This window comes from Protobothrops mucrosquamatus, unplaced genomic scaffold (assembly GCF_001527695.2).
Source record: "Protobothrops mucrosquamatus isolate PMUCROS unplaced genomic scaffold, P.Mucros_1.0 scaffold902, whole genome shotgun sequence".
Taxonomy (NCBI): Eukaryota; Metazoa; Chordata; class Lepidosauria; order Squamata; family Viperidae; genus Protobothrops; species Protobothrops mucrosquamatus.
In genome coordinates, this window is record NW_015387154.1 from 522,654 (window position 1) to 546,962 (window position 24,309).

Here is a 24,309-nt window from a genome sequence, read left to right on the forward strand (position 1 = left end):
ACCTAGTAAGAACTTGAAACTTGAGGAGGTTAGACAGACAACGTGTTATGCTGAGCTTCTCCTTGGGGCATGTTTAAATCTCCAACAGGATAAGTAATGATGTTGAAGAATCTGATCTCCCATCACATAACAATAGAAAACAGCATGGCTATCTCTAACTACACAGCTGTTAAAAAAAAGATTCTTTGCTATTTTTCTTTTCTACTCCTGTGGACTTTATAAAATGATGCCACTTGAGACCAAAGTGTGGGGGAAAATGAATTTGTTTCAATTGTGCAATGTCCTGAAAGGCAAGGAATAACTCTGAAAGGCAAGGAATTTTTTTAGAGAGGGAAAAAATGCACAGCTACCTGAAATTGCTCTCAAATAGGAACTGGGGATAAATTTATTTGGGTCATCTTGTAATACTCATAAAATTACACATTTCCATACCAGTAGGTACCCCAAAATTCAATACTTTCCAAAACTTCTCTGAACTTTGCATGTAACATGTTGTGGTTCTCAAGTATATGAAATTGTTGTCACTAGAGAAAAGTTCATACAATCACATTTGCGTGAAAATAACACAGAATAATATAATGCATTAAGAAAAAAAACAATGTATAATTGCAGATATAAAACATGCAAAACAAGATGGTGCCTTAGAAATAAAAGCACCAGGATATGAAGACATTCCTGTTTCATCTTTTTATGATTATTTTTTTTTAATTTTCAAATGAATGCAGACTTATGACTGGGAAAATGAAAAGCTGACAGAAATTGAGATTGAGCCCTATCAAAAAAATGCTTTGTTCAGTGCTAATATTCCCCAGATCAGTTTCCTCCTTTGCTCCCATTTATGGAGTGCATTGGATGTTTCAATTCCTAGTGTGATCAATCAAACTACGTTGTGCAGCTCTTCCATTTTTGCTTCCTTAACATTTATTTTACGAAAAGAAAACAGATGGAAGAAGCAGTGGGATGCGAAAAAATTTGAAATGGGAGATAAGCCCTCTATGAGTCCATGTTTGAAGAAAGACAAATGTGCAATAAAAACATCATCTGCTATTGCTGCATCTCTCCTTTGTAGCATAGATTTTCTTGTCATTTTACCATAGATTTTCTTATTATTCTGCACCATCATGTAGTCATGAAGAACATAGGGTTCAATACCTTTCCTAAAGCTTAATTGGCATTTTAGCGCCTTAAAGCTATTATCCTGCTTATTATTCCATCCATGGCAGGGGTGCCTGAAATCAGAGGTATCTAAGTGGGGAGGACAGTCAGAAATAGCTGTTGTGATCTAAAGACTATACTCACAGTTTAGATTTCTTGGTGTATCCTTTAGGAAGTTTAGCCAGGTAGAACACAGGCACTCTTGACAAGCAGCAATGTCATATTGAAATGTTATGGATTTCAACCCCAAATCTAGAAGCTCAATGGCTTAATGACACTGGAGATGGTCTCTGCTCCAGTGGTTCAAGTCCTAGCACTGGGTGGCGGGTGAGCTCCCATCACTCACCTCAACTTCTACTCATCTTGCAGTTCAAAAGCATGTTCTATGCAAGAAGATAAATAGGTACCACTTCGGTAAGGAGACGAGCCAGCACTTCTTACAATGGTTAGGATATTGCTGGCTGTGAACCTTCCTGGTTGCGGCACCCATTTGCAAGGCGGCTTCAGTGGAGGGAAAAGGGCCTTGGATGGCACTGCAGGAAAAGCCGCTCATATTTCTTTCTGGTGTGAAGCTAGCTCGCCCTCCTGCAGTGGATCTTGGAAAGCATGCAAGTGTGTATCTAACAGAGCTGGTAAACAGGGAGCCAAACTACTACTCTGTATTAGCATTATAGTCTCCTTGCTAATGTAACAATGCCATATGCTAATTAAAAAAACCCAAATATGGCAATAATAGAACTATAAATAATGTGACTTATTGTTTAATCTCCAGAAATGGATTTCCAACACTCTTTCTGGGCTATAGAACATATACGAAACAAACATTTGAAGGTTTTAAAACAAAGATTAATTGCACATGTTTGAAGCAAAGTTTTGCTGGGATAGAAAATGAGATAGTCATAAGTGTTATTCAAAAATCTATGTAAATAATAAATAGTGATATCAAGTATTCTTTGCAATTCTGACACAGATTCCAATGTCTAATTCTAAAATCTAATTCTAAAATCTAAAATCTCTTCTGTAAGGAGAGTATTTATTTATTTATTTATTTATTTATTTATTAAATTTATATACCGCCCTATCTCCCTTACGGGACTCAGGGCGGTGAACAGGCGATACTAAAAACCACGATAATAAATAAATAGTTTCTGTTCTAAAATTGAATTAAATTCTATTTACTATAGAAGGAGGCAAATGTTTCATCTTGGTTAATAATATGCAAAACTACCTTTGGATGGTTAGAATACTGTATTATGATACTCAATGTACTCAATGTACAAAGATACAATGCTAACAGGTACCATTTGATAACTTTCTACTGTCCACCAAAGTCAGTTGAACTGTTACTGTCTCTTCTTTAAATTCTTGATCAACAGATTAAATATAGTAAAGTGATTAAGGTATCAGAGGTATACAAATGAGGTATACATTGAAGCCTCCATTTGATCATAGGAATCATTTGATAAATTAGAACCAAGCCCTCTTTCTTCTATCTTTTTTTTTCTTTTTTCAAAAATAAAATCAGTTCATTAGAGAAAGGGTTTATAACATTTATAACTTTGGGGACCAAAGAAACAAGAAACAATTAAATGCAGCTTTACAAGACCACATCACAGATTGCAAGTTATTACTTGCAATTCAAAAACCAGAAAGAAAAAATGCACTGGGGAAAAAAATCCAGTACTAACCTTATATAGCAAAGGCATGTGTCCAAGTTTCAAAAGAGCAATTTTGCTGGACACATTAGTAAACCGTTTAATCCTGAGCAAATCTTCTGGACTTCCATATTGTACATCAAAGACTTCAGCCTAGAAAAACAAAAAGACGAATAATTGATTAGCATATTCTTTTTTCTATATATTAGGAATGAATAGGCAGATGGTATCCATAGATGTCTGGCTTATTCGCATTACTTGGTGTGAGAATCACCTGTTTGTCTTTACATGTGACTAAACCCATGTCCATGAATATTATTTTGCCATTTATATGTGTTCACAAAATTTTGTTCCCATTGACTCCACTTGCATTCATCAGCTTATGCATATACATGTTAAGTAGTATGCATACAAGCTACAACGATACCACTACATTGTTATGATTGCATAACATTCTGTAAATGGAAATGTTCTTCCACTTCAAACAGAGGACAATTCATAGCTCATTGATCAAACCCTAGAAAGGTGACACAGAACAGCATATAGATTTTCCATCTCCTCTCTATAAATTCCTCTGAATTTCACCCATGTAGTGTTAGAGTCTCTCCCCATTCATTAAGCATCTATGTAGTCATAAATACACAGCCTTTATCTATCTGCAGAACACAGTCATATATCATACATAAGAATAGTGCTTAAAGTCCATTACATATAGGTGATATTTTATCACACTCTATAAGATATTGGAACAATATGGTAGGTGTTTCATTAGTGGATAGAGATAATGTGTTGACTTTTTATAGCAATATCACTTAAACTTCTATACTGCTTCATAATGCTTTACCGCCCTCTCTAAGCAGTTTACAGAGTCCTCCTATTGCCCCCAATAATCTTGTTCCTCGTTTTACCAACCTCGGAAGGATGGAAGGCTGAGTCAACCTGGAGCCGGTGAGAATCGAACTGGCTGGCAGTCGGCAGTCAGCAGAATTAGCCGGCAATACTGCATTCTAACCACTGCATCACCACGGCTCCTTTGATGGCAAGAATAGCCACTTGCTACCACAGAGGATTCTTGTGCTTGATATATAACTGTGTTTCAAAGGCTAGATGAGGGTTGTACAAATTATTTTAATGTAATGGTTTTAAAATATTTGCTTAATAAGTTTCCTGTGAATAGGGTGTTATTTCTGTTAATTATGTTTGTATTCACACTATGTTAATACATTTTACATACATACATACATGCACACCTACTTCCAGATCACACTATTCATTTTCAGGGTAAAAACCCATGAAAGCAGACAGAAGAAATAGTAAACTAAATAAATTAACAGTGTGATAAGAAAGGTCAAAGGAAATATGACTAATTGTAGCTATTTTTTAAAATATATATTATTGTGCCTTCGAATCAGTGTAGTTTTCTTGGCAAGATTTCAGAAATGGTTTACGATTGCCTGCTTCCTAGGGCTGAGAGAAAGTGACTGGCCCAAGGTCACCTAGCTGGTTTGGTGCTTAAGGCAGAGCTAGAACTCCCAGTTTCTAGCCTGAAGCCCTCATTACTACACTCAATTAGGCTCTCAAATGTGGTATATTTTAACATTATTCCAATACCAGCCTCATTATATTAAAATGAAGGGTAGTGCGGTGGCTCAATGATTAAGATGAGGGGTTTGTTGGCTGGAAAGCTGGCAGCCCAGGTTCAAGATCTGAGCATTACGTGACAGGGTGAGCTCCTGTCCTTGCCCCAGCTCCTGCCAACTAGCAGTTCGAAAGCATGCAAATGTGAGTAGATGGGAAGGTAACAGTGCTGGCTACATGACCATGAAAATGTCTTCAGACAGCACTGGCTCAATGGTCTTGAAATGAAGATGAGCACCATCCCTTTTGGTTGGCAGTAGAATCCGCAGGGACCCCCTTATACTAAAACCTTCTCCATACCTTTCTGTTCTCATGCACCATCTTTGCTTTTTTTTTTTCAGTACAATCCAACCATGAATTTCTCAGTCTTTTCTTTTCTCTCCACTGATTTACGTTTCCTTCGTATATTTGTTTTGTGATTCCATCTTCATTCATTCTCTTTAAATAATCAAATTCATTCAATTTACTTTTCCATCCTGGATCATTCATTTTTCTTTCCACATTTATTCTTGATCCACACATGCTCCTTATGTACACCATACCCACTGCCTACATACTACTATATGTCTACCCCATGTCCCATGTACTACTACATTTATACCAGCATTTGCACACACTAAGTGCAGTTTTGTTTCCATTCATTTGTAACTTGCACTTTCCTTACTAACACAACTCTTTCCTCTGTGATGCATTACTTTTCAGATCCATTGTCTTCATTGCCCCATAATATCTGCTTAATATTCTCTGCAAATCATTTGGGTTCTCAGCCAACAAGAAAGCATTATCTGCACACAAAAGTACACCTACATTCACATCCCCAAGCATCTTAGTTCTAACATTACCATATGCATTCTGTTCATTATGCCTGAGGGGACAAGGGAAGATTACTTGGGCTTGTGTTATACCTGGGGGAACTTTCTTCCGGCTCAGCTGCTGCTACGTGAAACTGAGAGATATGCTTGTGAAAAATATCCAGGTATTCTCCTGTGAAAATACATGGCAGATTGTCTGGCTCTCCCCATTTCAACCATTTGGAAGAGGAGCAGAGTTAAAAAGATTGTGGTTGTCATTTTGGAGATGGAGTTCTCACAGCCACGGAGCACACAAACCCCTGAGTAGAACCTTCACCTGTTTAAGTAACTGAAGCAATCTTATATATTCCCATGTGCTCCCCAAAATAAACAAACAACAACACACAAAGGGAAACGCAGTCAGGGCTTGAAAGAAACATTCCCAAATGCATCTTCAGAAATCAGACCAGGATCTGTCAGACTTGCTTGGGAAAATTATTCCATCCCATAAAATATTCTCAGGCACTGTTACTGCCATAGGAACCAAAGGGATGAGATTTTTTTAAAAATTGATTTTCTGCTTTAAGAAATCACGACACATTTTGCAACTGTTTAGATTCACAATGCCTAGTGCCATATGGAGACTTAGTATGCAACTTCACATGACTGTTAATGTAATTTGTCCAAGAACTCTTTTTTGAAAGTGAGATCATTCTGATATGCACATTTTCTTTAGTAGACTTTTACCATGGAAATTCTTGTGTGTTAATCTCTTTTAAGGAATAGTGGACCTTTGATATAATGGAATTTAATTTAGCAGACTTCAATGCAACGGCCAAAGTCTGTCTGTGTATATTATATGTGTCTATACATTGGAAAAATCCCATTTGTCATTTCTCATTAAGATATGTAAAAGACTCATGAATATACTCAAGCATTTAACATACATCTTCATGAAAGTTTATGAAATGGATAGCTGTCCATCCATAACATATCTGCCCTATTAGAGTTAATTTTGCTAGTTTTTAATTACATTGCAGAAAGAGCCAGTTTCTAAACCAGAGCCCAAGTGGCATAGTGATTAGAATGCATTATTGCAGACAAACTCTGCCCACAGTCTGGAGTTTGATCCTGATGGGGCCTCAAGGTTGACTCAGACTTCCCTCCTTCCGAGGTTGGTAAAATGAAGACATAGATTGTTGAGGCCATATGCAAGTGATATGCGGTGATGGGAGTGACTCGTCGCTCCCATGTAACGCCGCTGTTGCGCGAGCTGCACTGGCTGCCGGTGGCTTTCCGGGTGCGCTTCAAGGTGTTGATTATCATCTTCAAAGCGCTCCATGGCATCGGACCTGGTTATCTCCGAGACCGCCTTCTGCCTCAGATTACCTCTCATCGGCCGATACGCTCCCACAGAGAGGNCCTAAGGGTTATCTTAATTTGGTTTTAAAATAATTTTAAAAAGAAAAGGCCAATAATTTAATATTCTATTTTAATTACATTTTAAAATTAGTATTTTTGTATTATGTACCTGTTTTAGATGGCTGTAAGCCGCCCTGAGTCCGCTGGGAGAAGGGCGGGGTAGAAATTTAATAAATAAATAAAATAAATAAATAAATAAGTACAGATAGTTTTCAACCACAACTGAGCCTCACATTTCAGTTGTTAAGTGAGAATTTGTTGTGTGTTTTGCCCCATTTTATGACCTTTCTTGCCACAGTTGTTAAGTGAATCACTGCAGTTGTTAAGTTAGCAGCACGGTTATTAAGTAAATCTGGCTTCCCCATTGACTTTGTTTGAGCCTGGGTGACCCTGGGACACTGCAACCGTCATAAATCCATGCCATTTGCCAAGCGTCTGAATTTTGATCACATGTCTATGGAGATGCCACAATGGTCATAAGTGTGAAAAACGGTCATAAGTCACTTTTTTCAGTGCTGTTATAACTTTGAACAGTCACTAAATCAACTGTTGTAAGTCGAGGACTACCTGTAATGCTTTTACATAGTAAACCACTCAGAGAGTCATGTAAAGTTAGAACAATTAGCTAGTGGAACAACTTGCCTCCAGAAGATATGAATAATCCAACACTGGAAGTTTTTAAGTAGAGACTGGACAGCCATTTGTCTGGAATGGTATAGGGTTTCCTGCCTGAGCAGGGGGTTGGACTAGATGACCTCCAAGGACCCATTCTATTCTATTCTATTCTATTCTATTCTATTGCTATGGGTTGGTATTTAAGCCTAAATGTTACTGCTATTGCTATTGGATGTGACTTTTTAATGTAGTTGTCTTCATAAAAGCAAGGCAGAACTAATTAAAGGCTTGGGGGAAAGGGAAAGGCTATTGAAACAAAAGAAGACCCTATTCCCATCTCTAGATGTTATTCAGGGTTATGGAAGTTCAAGGAAAGGAAAAAGTCCCTTTGGGAGTTAAATTGAGTCATATATTTATATATTGCTAGAGAAAAAAATAAACACCTTCAATATTGAAAGGCATGGCTAAAACTATATGGATTATGTAGTTTCTCTGGATTCTGGGCATTTTAGGCTCACTCTCATTTAATCAGCAAGGAAAATCTGCATTATTTCAGATCCCAGAGATCATCTGTCTGGCAAAGCGTATGATCTCACTTCATTATGTCCAATTGAGTTTACCGGTTTGGAATTCAAATCTGTTATCATCCATTTCAATCAATTTCAGATCTCTGTTTTAAAAATTGTTTGAGATTTCAAATATCAGTGAGGTATTATCAATTAATTATCAATGAAACAATGGATGGAAATTAATCAAAGAGAAAAGCAACCTAGAACTAAGGAGAAATGTCCTAACAGTGAGAACAAGAAACCGGTGAAATGCTTGCTTTCAGAAGTTGTGGGTGCTCTATCACTAGAGGCTTTTAAGAAGAGACTGGACAGCCACTTGTCTGGAATGGTATAGGGTCTCCTGCTTGAGCAGGGGGTTGGACTAGAAGACCCCTGAGGTCCCTTCCAACTTTGTAATTCTGTTATCAGGTGTAAAATAATCAAAATACCAAATTTTGTTCTTTGACATTTTGGGAAACTTTATGAGGTGGCAGCATCTATACATTCTTGCATGAACTTGAAAAACTATGCAAAGTTTAGGCATCAGGAATGCCAAGATGATTTAGGAAAAAGTCCTAGGAGGAGGCAATGCACATCCATTATCTATAGCTGCCAAGAAATACAACATGGATGGTCATGAAGTCACCAGGAAGTAGAGTCAGTTCAAAAGAGCATTGACTTTACTTTAAACTTTGAAAAAGATATGTAGAAAAATCTATTCCATTCATCATGTTTTAAGTATCCCTCTGGTTGTTTCAAGAAATACAGCTAACCATGTTCTACTTAGTGTTTAGATCATTAACTTTTCCCTCAATAATCTGTTCTATAGGATATGGCTGTCTGAGTTCAATATGATGATTAAGGTGATAGATTAGGATGGGAGACATCTACGTTCAAGGCTACCTTCAGCCATGAAACTTATCCAGATGACTTTGGGACAGTCACTATCTCTCAGACCAACCAATCTCCCAGGTTAATTGTAAGTGTGAATGGAAAGCAGGGTGCTCTAGGAACTTGAAAAGGAAAGGTAGACTATGAATCTAATAAGTAACATTTGTATGCAGATTTCAGTCTTGATTTGTTTCATGCTGGACAAATTAAATTCCTAATAAATCAGAATAGGAGATAGTGATTAAAATTCAAATCAACATCACAGTCTGGGATATTGTGCTAGACTATTAAGAATGTTGTATATTCCCCCTATTAAAGGCTGCTACCCTCATTTAGAAACAGCATATGTAGGCATCTGGAAGATAACATTCTGATTATGGCATCAGTTTCCATTAGTCGAGTCATAATGTTAATAAATAAATTATGTACAGAAAGTACTTTGTATAATTTACATGATGACATCATGATGCAGATGAAGTCACCTAGACCAGGGATGTCAAACTGCCGGGCCACGGGCCGGATGCGTCATGCCGAAACCGCGCCCAACCCATTGCTGGCAATGGAAAAAAGTCATGATATATCGTGACACATCACGTGACATTGTGAGTTTGACACCCCTGACCTAGACCCTTTGTCTCCTCTTTGTGGACATTCATGCAAATAGAGATATAGGGTTTATAATATCCAATAGTTGCATTCCTAGTCTCTATTTCAGAAGCACACAGTTTATATTCTTATAGAGATGTTCTTCCTCATGCCTGTACAGACTGTGTTAAAAATGCCACATTATTTCATTCTATATGTGGAATATACAAACCTATGCTATATAAATATATTTAGTAAGTGTATATTGGTCTGTTATCTTTGATGTATAGAGAAGAGAGTCAGGTTAGCACTTTCATTTACAGAGTGGTTCATTTTCAATTTCCCATTAGAATAGTAAGATAAAAGAAGAGAAGAAGCAGACCTACAATTTCCATAGGTCTCTCTGGAACTGAAAACAGCAGCTATGTTTTTTGCCTATTACCTTTAGTCATCTTTGTATCCTGCTAATCAAAGCACCTGAAGGCAGGACAAGATGCAACTGATGGAAACTAATCAAGAAGAGAAGCAACCTAGAACTAAGGAGAAATTTCCTGACAGTTAGAACAATTAATCAGTGGAATGACTTTCCTCCAGAAGTTGTGGGTGCTCCAATACTGGAGGTTTTTAAGAAGAGATCGGACAACCATTTGTCTGAAATGGTATAGGGTTTCCTGCTTGAGCAGGGGGTTGAACTAGAAGACCTCCAAGGTCCCTTCCAACTCTATTTTGTTATTATTATATACAGACACCACTGATCGTTGGAAGCATAGGACTCCAATATAAACTAGGATATCATGAAAATAACAAAATGTTGATAACATGATCCTGAGGCAAACCTGTCCTTCCAAACATGTAAGCCGTGTGCTTTGTGTTTTTGCTTTACAAAAACATATTTTTACACATATTTTTCATTTGTCTCTCTTTCCCCATAGTATAATTATGATACGAGATTAATTTCTCCCCACACATATACCTATGATTCAACATGAAACTAGGGACAATGGAACCACGGATGCTAACATCATCAATGTGATATATAAGGACTGCAAATTATATGCAATCAGGCCATGGTTTTCAAAAGAAAATCTTACTATTGGAATTAGCCTCTTTATCTTAAAGATATAAGTAGTTGTGGCATCTTGTAGAAAATTTGCACCATCACAGCACTGATTACATTAACTTAGATGGTGGAGATGCATAATTAGGTAAACTTAATAGGGCTTTGTGTCTAGCAAAAGCCTTAATTCTTTTTACATTTGCAGGTGGCTAAGTTTAATTATACAGTATGAACACCAGATGGATCTTCAGTTTTTGAGGCCTACATATATCCAGATCAGGCATTGCTCAAAAGCAGGTGGGGATGTTTGTAAATTTATCTCCCCATATGCTCCTGTTCTATGCACAAATATAGATCACAAATTCCTTTGGGCTTAGATTATTCACATCGATGCTCGGTTCTCACCTAAGACAAAATAAACGTTAAATACAAGTAGCAAGAAAGGTTCAGTATGTATAATCATGCAGCAGTTTCAGATGAAAAATTGCTCTGTGAGTTCTACTCTGTACAGTTTGAGAACAAATAATCTCATATAAATAAGGATATTTTAAATGTGGGCTCTATCTAGTCAATACTGATGATGAAACTAGATATATTAATAAAACATTAATAAAGATATGTGGATTTCTTCCTTTTTGTTAAAAAAGTTACTTCATAAATAAATTTACTTCATAAATTACTTCATAAATGAATTGTCTTACAGTTTAAGACTCTGGGAAATGACAATGATAATTGATCTATCCAAGCAATAAAATTAAGTATATAAGATTTTTATGTTTTAATCCTCTCATGTTATATTCAGCCATGTTGGCCTAAGAGGAGTTTTTTTGGGAGGGGGAGGGGGAAATTAGACTGTTTCTAATTAATAACCCCATTAATAGATGTCTCCTTATTAAGAGTGCATTCTGCTCTGTGTCAGGAAAAGCCATGCATTGATTCTGACTGAAACCTAAATGAGATTTTTTTTAAATTCAACGATACATGGATATCTTTTCTTTGATGGACAATTTCCAAATTTAAACAAGCAAAATAGTCATTATTATGTATAACTGATCCATAAACTACAAAGTGGTTGAGAACACTTAAGATGATAAGATAAGATGGCAAGGCAAGGCAAGGCAAGGCAAGGCAAGGCAAGGCAAGGCAAGGCAAGGCAAGGCAAGGCAAGGCAAGGCAGGATAGGATAGGATAGGATAGGATAGGATAGGAAAGGAAAAGAAACTTTATTGTCATTTTTTACTTGGGCGCGCGCGCGCGCGCGCACACACACACACACACACATATATATGTCTTAAGTGTTTTTATGACGCACTTGAATCTCAGAAGGGTGTAGCTGGCTGATAAGAGCAAAGGAGCTTGAAATAGCTATACCAGCTTCCTTTAACTCTTTGTTAGCAATCCAAATTTAACACACACACACACACACACACACACACACACACACACACATATATATATATATATATATATATATATATATATATATGTGTGTGTGTGTGTGTGTGTGTGTCTAAAAAAGAAGACATTGATGTATGTATGTGTATATGTATATGTATATGTATATGTATATGTATATGTATATGTATATAAACACAGAGAGAGAGAGAGAAAAAACTTGAGAGTTCACAGGGATTGATGCTAATTGGAATAAAACTGAATCTAGAAGTTCTGCTTCGGATACCACGAAGCCTCCTCCCAGAAGGTAACAAGGAAAACAGATTGTGGAGAGGATGTGTAGTGTCCCAGACAATCATGCGGACCTTGCTCAAGCATCGCTCATATGCAATGTCCTGGATAGAAGAAGTGAACTATCAATAATCTTTTCTACCATCCTCACCACTCTCTGTACCGCCTTCCTGTCTGAAGCAGCACTTCTTTAGTTAGTCCTGATTGGTGTTCAGGTAGTCCTCATTTAACAAGGGTAATTGGAACAAGTAACTCCATCATTATGTGATGGTGTTGTAAAGCATGATGTCATGTGACCATTTGTGACAGCAGTTGCAGTAGCAACTAGCAGCAATTGGTTTAGTCCATCTGCATCTGAAAGACAAAGGTCACTCTTCTGAAGACAGCAAAGTTCACATTCTCGGACAGAGAGGACCACTGATTTGAGGGGTTAAAAAAAGCCATTTTGTCAAAACTGAACTCAACAGAGAGACAGGGATACAATACTACTTATCTCCTGTTTACAACACAGTCCTTTCAGCAGTTCCAAGAAGGTTCCACACCCATTTGCACTCTGATTCTGAGGATACAGATAATCCCCCCCAAGTGGTCTGAACGACCCTCAGAGAGCTAACTGCAAAGAATATAAATCCTTTCCCACCAGTCAGTTAGAACTGAAAAAGCTTCTTGGATGCGAAGCAAAACATTTTCAAAGAAAAAAAACCCCAAGAAAGTCCAGTTACCTTTGGAAAACCATCTTTGGGACAACCATGACATGGATCATTGAGAATATCCATAGACATGGTCACAGTGTTCCATGATTGCTATTTGTGACCTCCATACGTTATCTTGCCATTGTAATAGAATACAGTATATCATTCAACAGGCTTACATCTTCATGAGTTTTTTCCCCTTTCTGCTTGATTTTTATACCAATATAACACATACAAATGGGTCATATTACCGTGAGAGTTCCTTTGGCAGAGTAAGCAGCATAGGAGTACAGAAGGTCTTGACTGTGGTGAGTTTGGGTCTCTTTGTTACATGGCTGTCCATTAGGATAATAGCATTCCCCAGTGTTATTCAGAGTCACTGTATTTGGAGAAGAGCCTGGCAAGTCAAGCAAGACAGTGTAGTTGATAAGCTGGACATCTTCAAGACCTAAGGATGTCCACTGACCCAGAAGTTTTGTTGCAACATCTCTATCTTCTTTTCCATTCTGCTGTATCAAATCTCTACAAGAAACAATATCAAATACAATTATGTGTACAGATTTGCTTTTCCAATAAAAATTAAACTTTTGATTATGTACATAGGTAACTTGGGATCTATTTTTTTTTATAAAACAAGGAAACAAAGGAAATGTTGCTCTATGAATATCTACTAGATGAGTTTACTTATTGCATTAAGTCATTGTTTACCTAAGCATAATTGGGGAATAAATCACAATTATCTGAGTTTGTACAATAACATGTCAAAGCCATAGTTTAAAAACCACATTAGGTACTTTCAGCCAGCATATTAACCAAGATCTGAGCCAAAAAGTGATGAAACTTTGAGTTGGCTTTTTTTAAAAAAAGTTATCTATATACACACACATACAAAGTAATAAAGGCAGGATAAAAATAGAAAAAAAATAAATAGAATTGAGCACCATAAAACTATTGTGAAGGAAGACATTTGTTCATGGTTTTCCCAAGGATTTTAATTTAGGAACCAGTGGTTTAATTTAGGTGCAGTGGTTAGAATGCAGTATTGCAGGCTAACTCTGTCCACTGCCAGGAGTTCAATCTTGACTGGCTTGAGGTTGACTTAGCCTTCCATCCTTCCGAGATCAATGAAATGAGGATTCAGATTCTTGGGGGGCAATATGCTGACTCTGTAAACCTCTTAGAGAGGGCTGTAAAGCACTGTGAAGTGATATATAAGTCGAGGGCTTTTTTTTCTCATAGAACACCCAGAACGGAGGTCCGGCACCTTTTTTGGATGGAACCTTGTAGGGTAGGCAAGGCAGGTTGTATGACGTGTGTGATACATACGTGTGTGATATTTTTTTTTTAGAAAAAAAGCACTGTATAAGTCTAAGTGCTATTGCTATTTCTATTTGTGTAAATTTACTTAATGGAAAATAACAATTATGTCAAACCATATCATTAATTGCCTAAGCTTGATTTTTCCATCAAAGTTACTATAAAGTTTACTATAAAGTTTATAATCCTTTTTTTATTTTTATATCACATTTACCATGTTGTTAAGAAATATGCAAAGCTATAGTAGAAACTATATCTCACATTGTCACAATCTGAGGAGGATTTGTTTTCCCATATGTCTCTATTGTCAATTGTCATTTATATGTTGATCCAGGAAAGGCATAATAAGCATCTGTTCTCATTGGAGGTCATCTGTCTCCCATTTCAATTCCTACTTTCTCTTTCTTAGAAGGTTACTTTTTCTTTTTTTCTTTTTGTATACAATTAATTAAAAGTTTTAAAAAGAAGATAAAAACTAACAAAAACTAATACAAAGTAAAAAAAGGGAAAGAAGGGAAAAAGAAAAACAAAGATGCAAAAGGAAAAGTTAAAATAGAATTTTCCTTTGCAAGCAAATATAAGTATGATTTCATGGTTATCTTTTACTCTATGCTTACAAAAATACTCTTTTTTTTCAATTATTTAATATTTTTGAATCATCAAAACCAGAAATTAAAAATTTAGTTTTTCTGTTTCGTGCAAAAAGTTTATAAGGGTTTTCCAGTCAGCAGTAAACATAGATGTCTTTTCTGTAAGCAAGGAAGTCAATTTAGCCATCTCTGTAAGTTCCATCATCTTCACCAACCATTCTCCCATTATGGGTAGGGCTGAATCTTTCCACTTTAGAGCAAATAATAATCTTGCTGCAATTATCATACAGTATACAAGAATTCAGTGTTCCGTGGTTTTTTTTTTTCCTAATTGTCTCTCCGTTAGTCCCAAAAGAAAAGTCTCTGTTGGTTACTTTACCAAAGTGCTGTGATCCTTGCAGTGTTTCTCAACCTTGACAATTTTAAGGCATGTGGACTTCAACTCCCAGAATTCCACAGCCAGCATTGCTGGCTGTGGAATTCTGGGAGTTCAAGTCCACATGCCTTAAAATTGTCAAGGTTGAGAAACACTGCTTCAGAGACATAATGTTATTTGGGCAGTACAGAATGATGAAGTAAAGGTTAGATGTCAAACTTAGAGGGGTCACAAATTTGGACTTTGCATCTGTCTTGTGGTGCCCATTTAATTGAAAAAAAAAGGCAAACAGAGATTAATTTTAAACAAATTAGCAAGACATTCATCACCTCTGATCTATTCTAACACCATACAGTTTTCAAGAGTAGTAGGCTTACGCTAAGGGCTTGTGAGCTCTTTTCAAGAGGAATAATAGCCAAAGGTCAGCTCTTTGGACTTAATCTTTTCACTTTATCTCCAATAAGTCTTCAAATAGTCTGCACAAAATAGACAAGTTAATCCAATCACTAGTACATTACAAGCCAGTGATTTCATCGGCTGTGCCCTTTAATGCAATGACATGAACTTGGACAGTCCCAATACGTGCCAAGTCATTTGATTAACACAAAAGCTCCAGGAGTATCCACATAGCCCATCAGTATTGGAAGCATTAATAGATTAAATAATGAAAGAAAAAGCATCCCATTACAAACAAGATCGAGGTACTTCCCCATCATAAGCGCATTCTTCATTGCAGGGGGTAATTTTAAATGAAGATTACAATTACAGAATCGTTCTTTTCATTGCAAAATGAAAGATGCTCTCTTACTCCATAATTAAATGAAAATGGTTTTAAAACTTTAGTGACAATATACTTGATTGAATTTTAAAAAGCATTGCATTCCTTATTTGCTTCATAATTTATTTTCAGAATATTAAAATGCAGGTGCAAATCATGCCTTAAGCTTTATTAAAGCCCATCAGCAGATATGACGTGTTTTTAATTAGTCTTGTGAATAATGCAATCTTCCAAAAAACATGCTAGTAAAATTTCTAGCAAGATTAGGTCAGTGAACTTAAGTTATACTTTATACTTTAGTATGAAATATATTTGATCAGTCTACATGGAGTTACTTCCAAGCAAACATGTTCAGGTTGATACCCTATGACAGTGATGGCAAACCTTTTAGAGACCGAGTGCCCAAACTGCAACCCAAAACCCACTTATGCATCATCAGGTGCCGGGTGGGCGTGGCTATGGTGGTAACAGCAGACTGGGTGGGACTAAAAAGTTCAATCAATCAATTCCAACTTTGCAAGATCTTTTTTTTCCCGTGAGAAGTTGAAATTGACTGATTGATTGAACCTTTTTTTTTTGTACACGGTGGCGGAGGCCTAAAGCAAAAAGGTTTTATAAAACCCAGCTGAAGGCCTAGGACCGGGGCGACGGCGTGCGTGCCCACAGAGAGGGCTCTGAGTGCCGCCTCTGGCACCCGTGCCATAGGTTCGCCACCACTGCCCTATGATTAATAAAATTTCTAAGCAGTTCCCAACCTAGAGCAGAGTTTTCTTGAAAGTTAAAGTCTTTATGTCCTTCAATTCTTAATCCTGCAAAAGTAAGATTTAAGTAGATTCTTTAGAAAGCACCAAAGTCACAATTTGTTTCAATCTTTTAAATGGAAACTGCTGAGTTTCCCAACTGCATACACATATCTCTGCTTTCTCACTACTTACTATTTAGCATTTAATGGATGAATTTAAACATTGCTCGCCCGTGTTTAATTCAACTTTTGTTACAGAGTTTGGACAAATCAACCACTACACAAAGCACAGAAATCTTAATCTAAAGTTAAGAAGACAAACAAAAAAGACAAAAAGACTCTGAAATGGTATAGGGTCTCCTGCTTGATCAGAGGGTTATACTAGAGGACCTCCAAGGTCCCTTCCAATTCTGTTATTCTATCTATCTGACTGTCTTTTAAACTATGGAAGGATGTTAATACTTTTTCATAATGTTTTTAAGTGTGATAAATAGCTATGTAGTGATGATAGATAGGTAAATAGAAAGACAGAAAGATGAATGGAGAGAGAGAGTGAGATGGGTAGTCAAACAGACATCTACCTCTCTCTTTTTTCTTAAAGTAGGGAGAAGTAAAAGCCCTTCTCTAAATGAATAGGTCACATACAAAGTAATAATCCTTTATGTATGTCAGGACATTTTAAGATGGAAAGGTGACATCACCATTTTAAAGGACTATACTGTACATGGAACAAAATGCCTTTGTATGTGTCTGTCTGTCTCTTAACCATATAAGGAAAAACCATATTAAATCAATGTCGAATCCTTTGCTATAAATTGTGCTTGGCATGTTTATAAATAGCATAACCATCCCAATGCGGGTATTTCCTGCTGTGGAAGAGATCCAATTATCACTGTTGAATATTTTTTTTCCTCTTTACCTGTTGGCCTTATTTACTCATTGGCCATGGAATCACATTCTACAAACAAGCATGTATTGAACGATTCTACCCAATCTTCTGCTCCAATGCTTTGGCCTATACATTCACATATAAGATGCTTTTGTAAGATAAGGCAGTTGAAAACACAAGGTATCATTGTTCACAATTTATACTATAAAGCTCAAGCAATCTGACTACAGTTGTGTGAGTCAAAAAAGAAGCTGCAAAGTTCCTGAAGGGGAAATAGCAATGTGTCTATACAGCTCATCAGCTCACAACAATCATAATGCTAGTATTTCTTTTCACCACAGTAGTATTACAGTCCCTAATGGTGGAAGGATACAACTTGTATCTATAGAAAAAATGAACACTCATAGAAACCAGCATTTAAAATAGGCATGAATGGAAAGTATGATATGGATCAATCAGCATGGCTGGTAAAAGCTGATTATTGGCACAGAGGTTGAACAAATTATGTCAATTTCATTTTTGTGGAGCTTCTAAGGATGCATTTTTGCTACCATATACATTCAGTGTCGGTATTCCCCCCCCCCAAAGATGTGGGATAGAAACCTGAATTTTAAATATGCAAAGGATTATCTTGCACTATTATTTCATAAAAGAGTCAAATCACATATGGCAAACAAAGGCAATTCTTGTTGGAAAGGCTTAGCTGTGTTGGAAGAAAAGTCTTCATCGTGGTTCAGTCCAAGCTGGGGATAAACAACATGGTGACTGCTTTAGAAAGAAGGTTGCAGCTTATTGAAGAGGAGAACCAGACAGAAAGTTGGCTCTGGCAGAAAAAAGAAGAAAAAAGAGCTGAGCACATGTCGGGAGTGGGTTTTTATACCCTCTGGAGCCTTTTGTTTGGAGTTGCTTCCTGTGGCATGAACTTTGGCCTGAGTCTGAGTGTGCCCTTTGGCATCTCTGTATTAATCCTATTATGTCCTGTCTTAGAGTTTGGGTGGGGTATGTAGATTTTAGTGTCTTTGTCTTCTTGATCTTCTAGCTGGTTTGCATTTCTACAGAGCTGGTTTCTGCTTGGGGAAGGGAGACCTGGGGCTATTAAGAAAAACTGGGCATGTTTTTCTGCCTCTTTAAGATCCTTTGAGGAAATATATTTTTCTGCCCTTTTAATATTTCCTTCTCTGGAGGGGGGGCTGAATTCCCACAGCTGTAACAAACAAAACCATCACCTGTAGTAAAACTCATAGATCAAATATAGAATCAGAATTGCTCAGAACTAAATTACAGACAGTGCCTGAATGTGAGTTAGCAATCATTTGGGGAGTCAGTGCTGCAGACTAAGGGAAGATTCTTTTTTGGAGTGGCAGGAAACAGGAAACTTTCTTGATGAGGATCAATGAACCCAAAAGGACCATTTCTGCATGAATGGACATATTCCGTTCCCAAAAGATCTGTTCCAATCTGAACAAGAAATTAAACTTTATTCTGGGAATTTCAACTCTACACTCAACTCTAACTGTAGTTAGAGGACAGGAGCAGAGTGAATCTTGTCAGATTGTGCAAAATGTCACTAGCCACTACTAAAAGAGTCCTTATTTTGACTTTTAGACAAATGTCTAAAATGTTTCTTATATAGCAGGCCTCTGTGTACCTACCTCAGAACTTCAAGTCCCAAAATTCTCAGCAATGGCCATGTTGCCTATAGAATTCTGGAAGTTGAAGTTAACATATCAAGGAGAGGTCAAAATCGAGACCCACCTATGTACATTCATTACAGTTCCTGAGTTCTTTAGGGCTCCTAGTCTGAAAAGGCTGCACAGAACTTACTATCCATGCCCATGTGTAGAAAAATCTCCTTTGCTTAAGGTTACCTATCTAGGCTGCAAACCCCAGATAAGTATCCTTTCTTCCCCATAGAGCAGGAAAACCCAACTCTTTGGTGCCATCTCCTAGTCATCTGGATTTTGCAGACCACATCTATAGCTGTAATAAATTTTACCCTCTACCTTAGAAATACTGGAGAAATCAACACCTCCAAATTTTAATACAAAGTGACAAATCCAATCAGTAGATTAGAAAAGAGCTGTGCATTCGATTCCACAATTCTTGGAACGTTGATAAAAATATTCAGAAATATATACTTTGAAAAAAAAATTGCATTCAGAAATAGATACGTCATCATAATTGCATAGGAATATGAGAAAGAATTAACTAACCAACTGCTTAGGCAGCTTTTTAAATGCACAAATTGATCAGAAATTGATGTATGGGGAAAACATGCAAAGGTGACGCGCTCTAAAAACATTCTGACTTGAACCAACATTGAAAGCTAATTTGTTGATTTTAGTCTGGCAATACAGCCCTCCCCTCAGTGAAATGAAGAATCATTTAATAACTAGAATAACCACAATCATTTGGATGGGCTGAATCACACATCCAATAACAGTGTGTGATTCCACTTAACCATTTAAATATTTTACATTAATGTTACTTCAGGAAATCCTTGGGGTTGAGTGGATGGGTAGATGACATTGACACAAACCTATCATAGTCATTTGATTTATAATACTATATCTGATTTCCACCTAATGGCAATGTAATAGGTGAATTCACTGTATCTTAGCAATAATACCTAGTGGTGAACCCTATAAGGCTACTGCTCTGAAAATATATTTATTCACATGGATTTTTGTCTGCGTGGAGGAGGGAAAGACCTTGGTGAAAACATTTGCAACCAACCACAGAGCTATTGTTTTCCTATAAAGGAGCCTTATGGGCAGAAATTCCATCACCAGCTGTCATCCTGGGGTGAAATACACACATGCAGTTGTGTGCCTGCTTTTCAAATATTACTTGTCTTTGTGTTTTAATTCCCTCCGCGCTTTTCCATCAGGCCCACAACTTAAACTGGTGTTTTCCATTTACCTCTTCCCGAAATCTAATTGCTTGAGAAATAACAGTAGGGAATTAGTGTGCATATGTGTTGCAAATGAACTGATCTTTATTTGGTGGGGGGGGAGGGGGAAGTGACAGCATGCCGTTCCAGAAAGAGAGAATGCAAATATCTTCAGCATTCATTCCTATCATGTCAAACTCCTCTGGCACCAAAAAAGATGGCTCTTTTTCTTTCTGTTTTTTTTTTTTCACCATCTCTTCCTTGTACATTTTTGTTCCAGGCAAAAGATACACAAGACAGATGATAAGCAATATCTTAATTCTCCTCCAACACAAAAAAGTACACAGCCTGATCCATCTAAAGCCAGTAACTGACATTTGAACAACGCATTGCAATTAATCCACAGAATTGCCATTTAGAAACATAAATCTCTATCAGTGAATAGCCCCATGCAAATGCATTATTCTTCCGTCCAGACAGATCTGAACGTCTGTAATGGCACAAATCCATAAAGCTTTTAATCTAAATATAGTTACTTGGATTTCAGAGTGTTTTCCCTTTAATATCAGCCGTTTTGGGTGCTTTATCATTCCTGTGGTTCTAAGCACACTACAGTCAGCCCAACTGTACTGGATACTAGTTGTCCTGGATCTCATCAATGAAAAAGACCGAGATTATTTTACAACGAATAAACATTCTGTTTCTAAAAGTAGGACAGAATTATAAAATTTGCTCCATTGGGCATCAAAATGCCCTGGAAAAACTCTCAAATTTGCTGTGCTAAGTCAGGCCAATATACATCAAAATGTGTCCCTTGAAAAGTTTCAAAGCACAGCTTAATATGCCAGACATCTCTTTTCTCTCAACTGGAGGATACAGAAAATAGTAATTATCACATGTTACTTTTTCTCAATATTCTACCACATGCTATTAAGAGATAACCTGCCTTTGTACATGTCCTTTTTTTTTAAAGAAAATTTTAAGAAAATATTATTGGAGCTTGGGGCATAGGGGAAGATGCTATAATCTAACACAACCTTTACAAAAAAGTTCTTAAGTCAAATTTACCCCTTGGTCTGAGCAACAACTTGAATTTCAAGTGTGTTTCTTGACCATTTAGCCTGAACCTTTAAAGCTTTTCCATTATATTATCTTTGTTATAATTAGATTATATTACCATAGGAACCAATTGGTAAGACCAGGAATATTGACTACTGTTGATAGGTAATTATTACTCTGGTGCAAGCAATTTTTAAATAATTTACAGCTGACTATGCATGTTTGATGATTGATATCTCATATGGACCAAGGCTCTTAGGCAGAAGTGACACAAAGGGTCTTTTGGCACCTGTAAGTCTACAAAATTTATCACGGCATTAGAATTTTTGGATTACAGTCCACCTTATTAGATGTAGCTACTAAACTGCCTAGTTCACAAAAGCTTATGCCAAAATCAATCTACTTGGCCGTTCAGAAAATATTAGAATGGTATTTGAAGATGCGTGAACTCTTCTGAAACATTACTGGTTGATGTGATAGGGTTTGCAGTGTGACATTTGTATAATTTTTGACACTCCCTGTCTTAAATATGAAATGGGTGAGTGGAGATACAACCAAACACCTCCCCTATATTTTACTTCCTAGCAATCTATTTCTCTTGGACTCTTAATTTATGATCAAGCACATTTTAACCTGTAACCTCAATCAATTTGCATTCTTGGGCAAGTAGGTCTATGATATTTATTTACACCTCATATAATAAAGGGAGAATAGGCTGCCCTTTGGAGGCTGAAGGCTACAAATGGGGTATTTTTCTGCTGAAAGGACACATTCTAGGAGAGAGCAGGTTTAAAACTGAAAAGTTGGTGGAATGGAAGCATGTCATGGAATTGCGTAGCAGCTGTCCAGATGAAATTGGAGACATTAACACAAACATGTAGTATTTTACATATATAAATATATTTAACATTCTACATACAGAAAAAAAAACAACATAAGATAGTCAGGAATACAGGAACATCATGAGCAAAAATAATCAGTATACAGAACACAAAGAAAAGAAGAAAGAAAAGAAAAAAGTAGGGAAAAAAGAAAAACTCTCCCTTTATACTTATAGCAACCAATCATAGTGTAGACTGCATCATGCATGAGTCAACACGCCCTAACTATAGCTATGTGTTCTGGCCTATTGTACACTTTATTGTTCCAGCTAGTAAAATTAATATCCTAACAAAGCACAAAAGTGGGTGTAAATGATGTAAAAATGAAGGAAGGAAGGAAGGAAGGAAGGAAGGAAGGAAGGAAGGAAGGAAGGAAGGAAGGAAGGAAGGAAGGAAGGAAGGAAGGAAGGAAGGAAGGAGAAACTGTTGTCTACTCAATTGGAGCAGAGATTAGAGAGGTAGAGTAATTGCACAAAGCATTTTTTGTTGGATTAAAACACAAAGAGCAATAGATTGCAAGGAAGTAAAATATGGGACAGGTGTTTAGTTGTATTTCTACTCACCTATTTCAAACTTAAGACAGGGACCTTCAAAAATTATACAAAATGCATTGCCATTTCTGCTTCTTTGCAAGACCAAAGGGAACATGCCAACCATTTGATTAAAAAAATGAAATGGCATAATTTTATTGCATCTTTTGTTTCCAAAGACAAAAGGAACTCAGAACTAATTTTTCAAATATCCAAAGAGTGGTGGCAGTCTTTTCTATTTAAATGCAGAAAGAGCTGGGACAGGAAGTGTTATTGTAAGTATAGCCACTAATCATAAAAGCCCTAGTTTCCGTAGTGGCATGCTTTGTCAATTTCAATTCCTCATCATTTCCTCATTTCACTGGGAGGAGAGGCTGATTAGATTGCATTGCTAAGTCCAAATGCATGTGATGTTATGCTGTTAGCTAATGGCCATGTTAAATTGTATGATTTTGCTATTTCTTGTTTTCAAATAGCATCCTGGTCATTGATAAATGTTAATGGAATTAATAAGGCCAGTCTAGTAACTGGAATTTGAGAAAGAGAGAGGAATCGGGGGAAAGAATTAAAAATATGTCATTTTAGTTCCTGATTCAATGCAAGAAATTCAGTGACATCAATATTTGTGTACTTAGGAAGCATTCCTAGCTGCCTAGGAAATATTTTAGGATTTGTGACTACAGTATACAAAAATATAAATTCATATATATCAAGCTATGGGTAACATTTACAAATACATAGGCAATGAAGATGATCCTAATTCAGACTTTTATTGTATGTATTAAGTTAAAGTATGGCAAATATAGAACATCCTGATTTTCTGCCCCTGATGACTTCTGTATAAACTCCTTCTCATTCTCCTTTTTTTCTATGGCACATTGCTGATGGCTTATTACTGCTGTAACTACATTGTATTCATTCACTCTACAATAGCTTCCCCTTTGGAATTTAAAACCCAATTATGCCTTTTCAAAAGGTATTTTAAGAACCTTATGGTCTGATAGGGTATTGTTAATAGTTCAAAATACACTTTGCACTACATTGTATATGAAATAGCATCATGTAATTCATGTATATGCACTTATATATGTGCCCTCATGCCATTATATGCATGCGCAGGGCAGGGAGCAGTTTCTGGTTAATCTCATCTGGGTTTTGAAGTTAAGCAGATGTGAGATGGATGCTGTTGTCTAGGTTTAAGAGAGGAAAGGAGGGAGGGAGGGAGGGAGGGAGGGAGGGAAGGAAGGAAGGAAGGAAGGAAGGAAGGAAGGAAGGAAGGAAGGAAGGAAGGAAGGAAGGAAGGAAGGAAGGAAGGAAGGAAGGAAGGACCACATTCTCTGAGATTCAAGCTTCAGTAGAAAAATATAGGCCATTCAGAAATTTATGTTCTAGTGATATTAGACGACAAAGCAAAAGTCAGAGAAATCATCTAGCAAAATTTATATTCACAATTGTACAAATCAGGTCAGCCCTTAGCAGAATTCACAAAGATTATGCAAGTATTCTGTAGTTTGTGTGT

The 24,309-nt window shown here is 36.8% G+C and overlaps 1 protein-coding gene across 1 annotated transcript in view; it reads right to left on the reverse strand.

Annotated features, from left to right (window-relative positions):
• Nucleotides 1-2,675: 2,675 nt before the first annotated feature.
• Nucleotides 2,676-24,309, reverse strand: part of LOC107290465 (inactive N-acetylated-alpha-linked acidic dipeptidase-like protein 2) — an 85,350-nt gene continuing 63,716 nt past the window's right edge. The window contains exons 2-3 of the mRNA XM_029284753.1: nt 12,987-13,257; nt 2,676-2,963 (exon numbers count right to left, since the gene is read on the reverse strand). Coding sequence (XP_029140586.1) covers nt 2,766-2,963; nt 12,987-13,257 — 469 coding nt within the window. The 3' untranslated portion in view covers nt 2,676-2,765. The remainder of the gene's footprint in view (nt 2,964-12,986; nt 13,258-24,309) is intronic.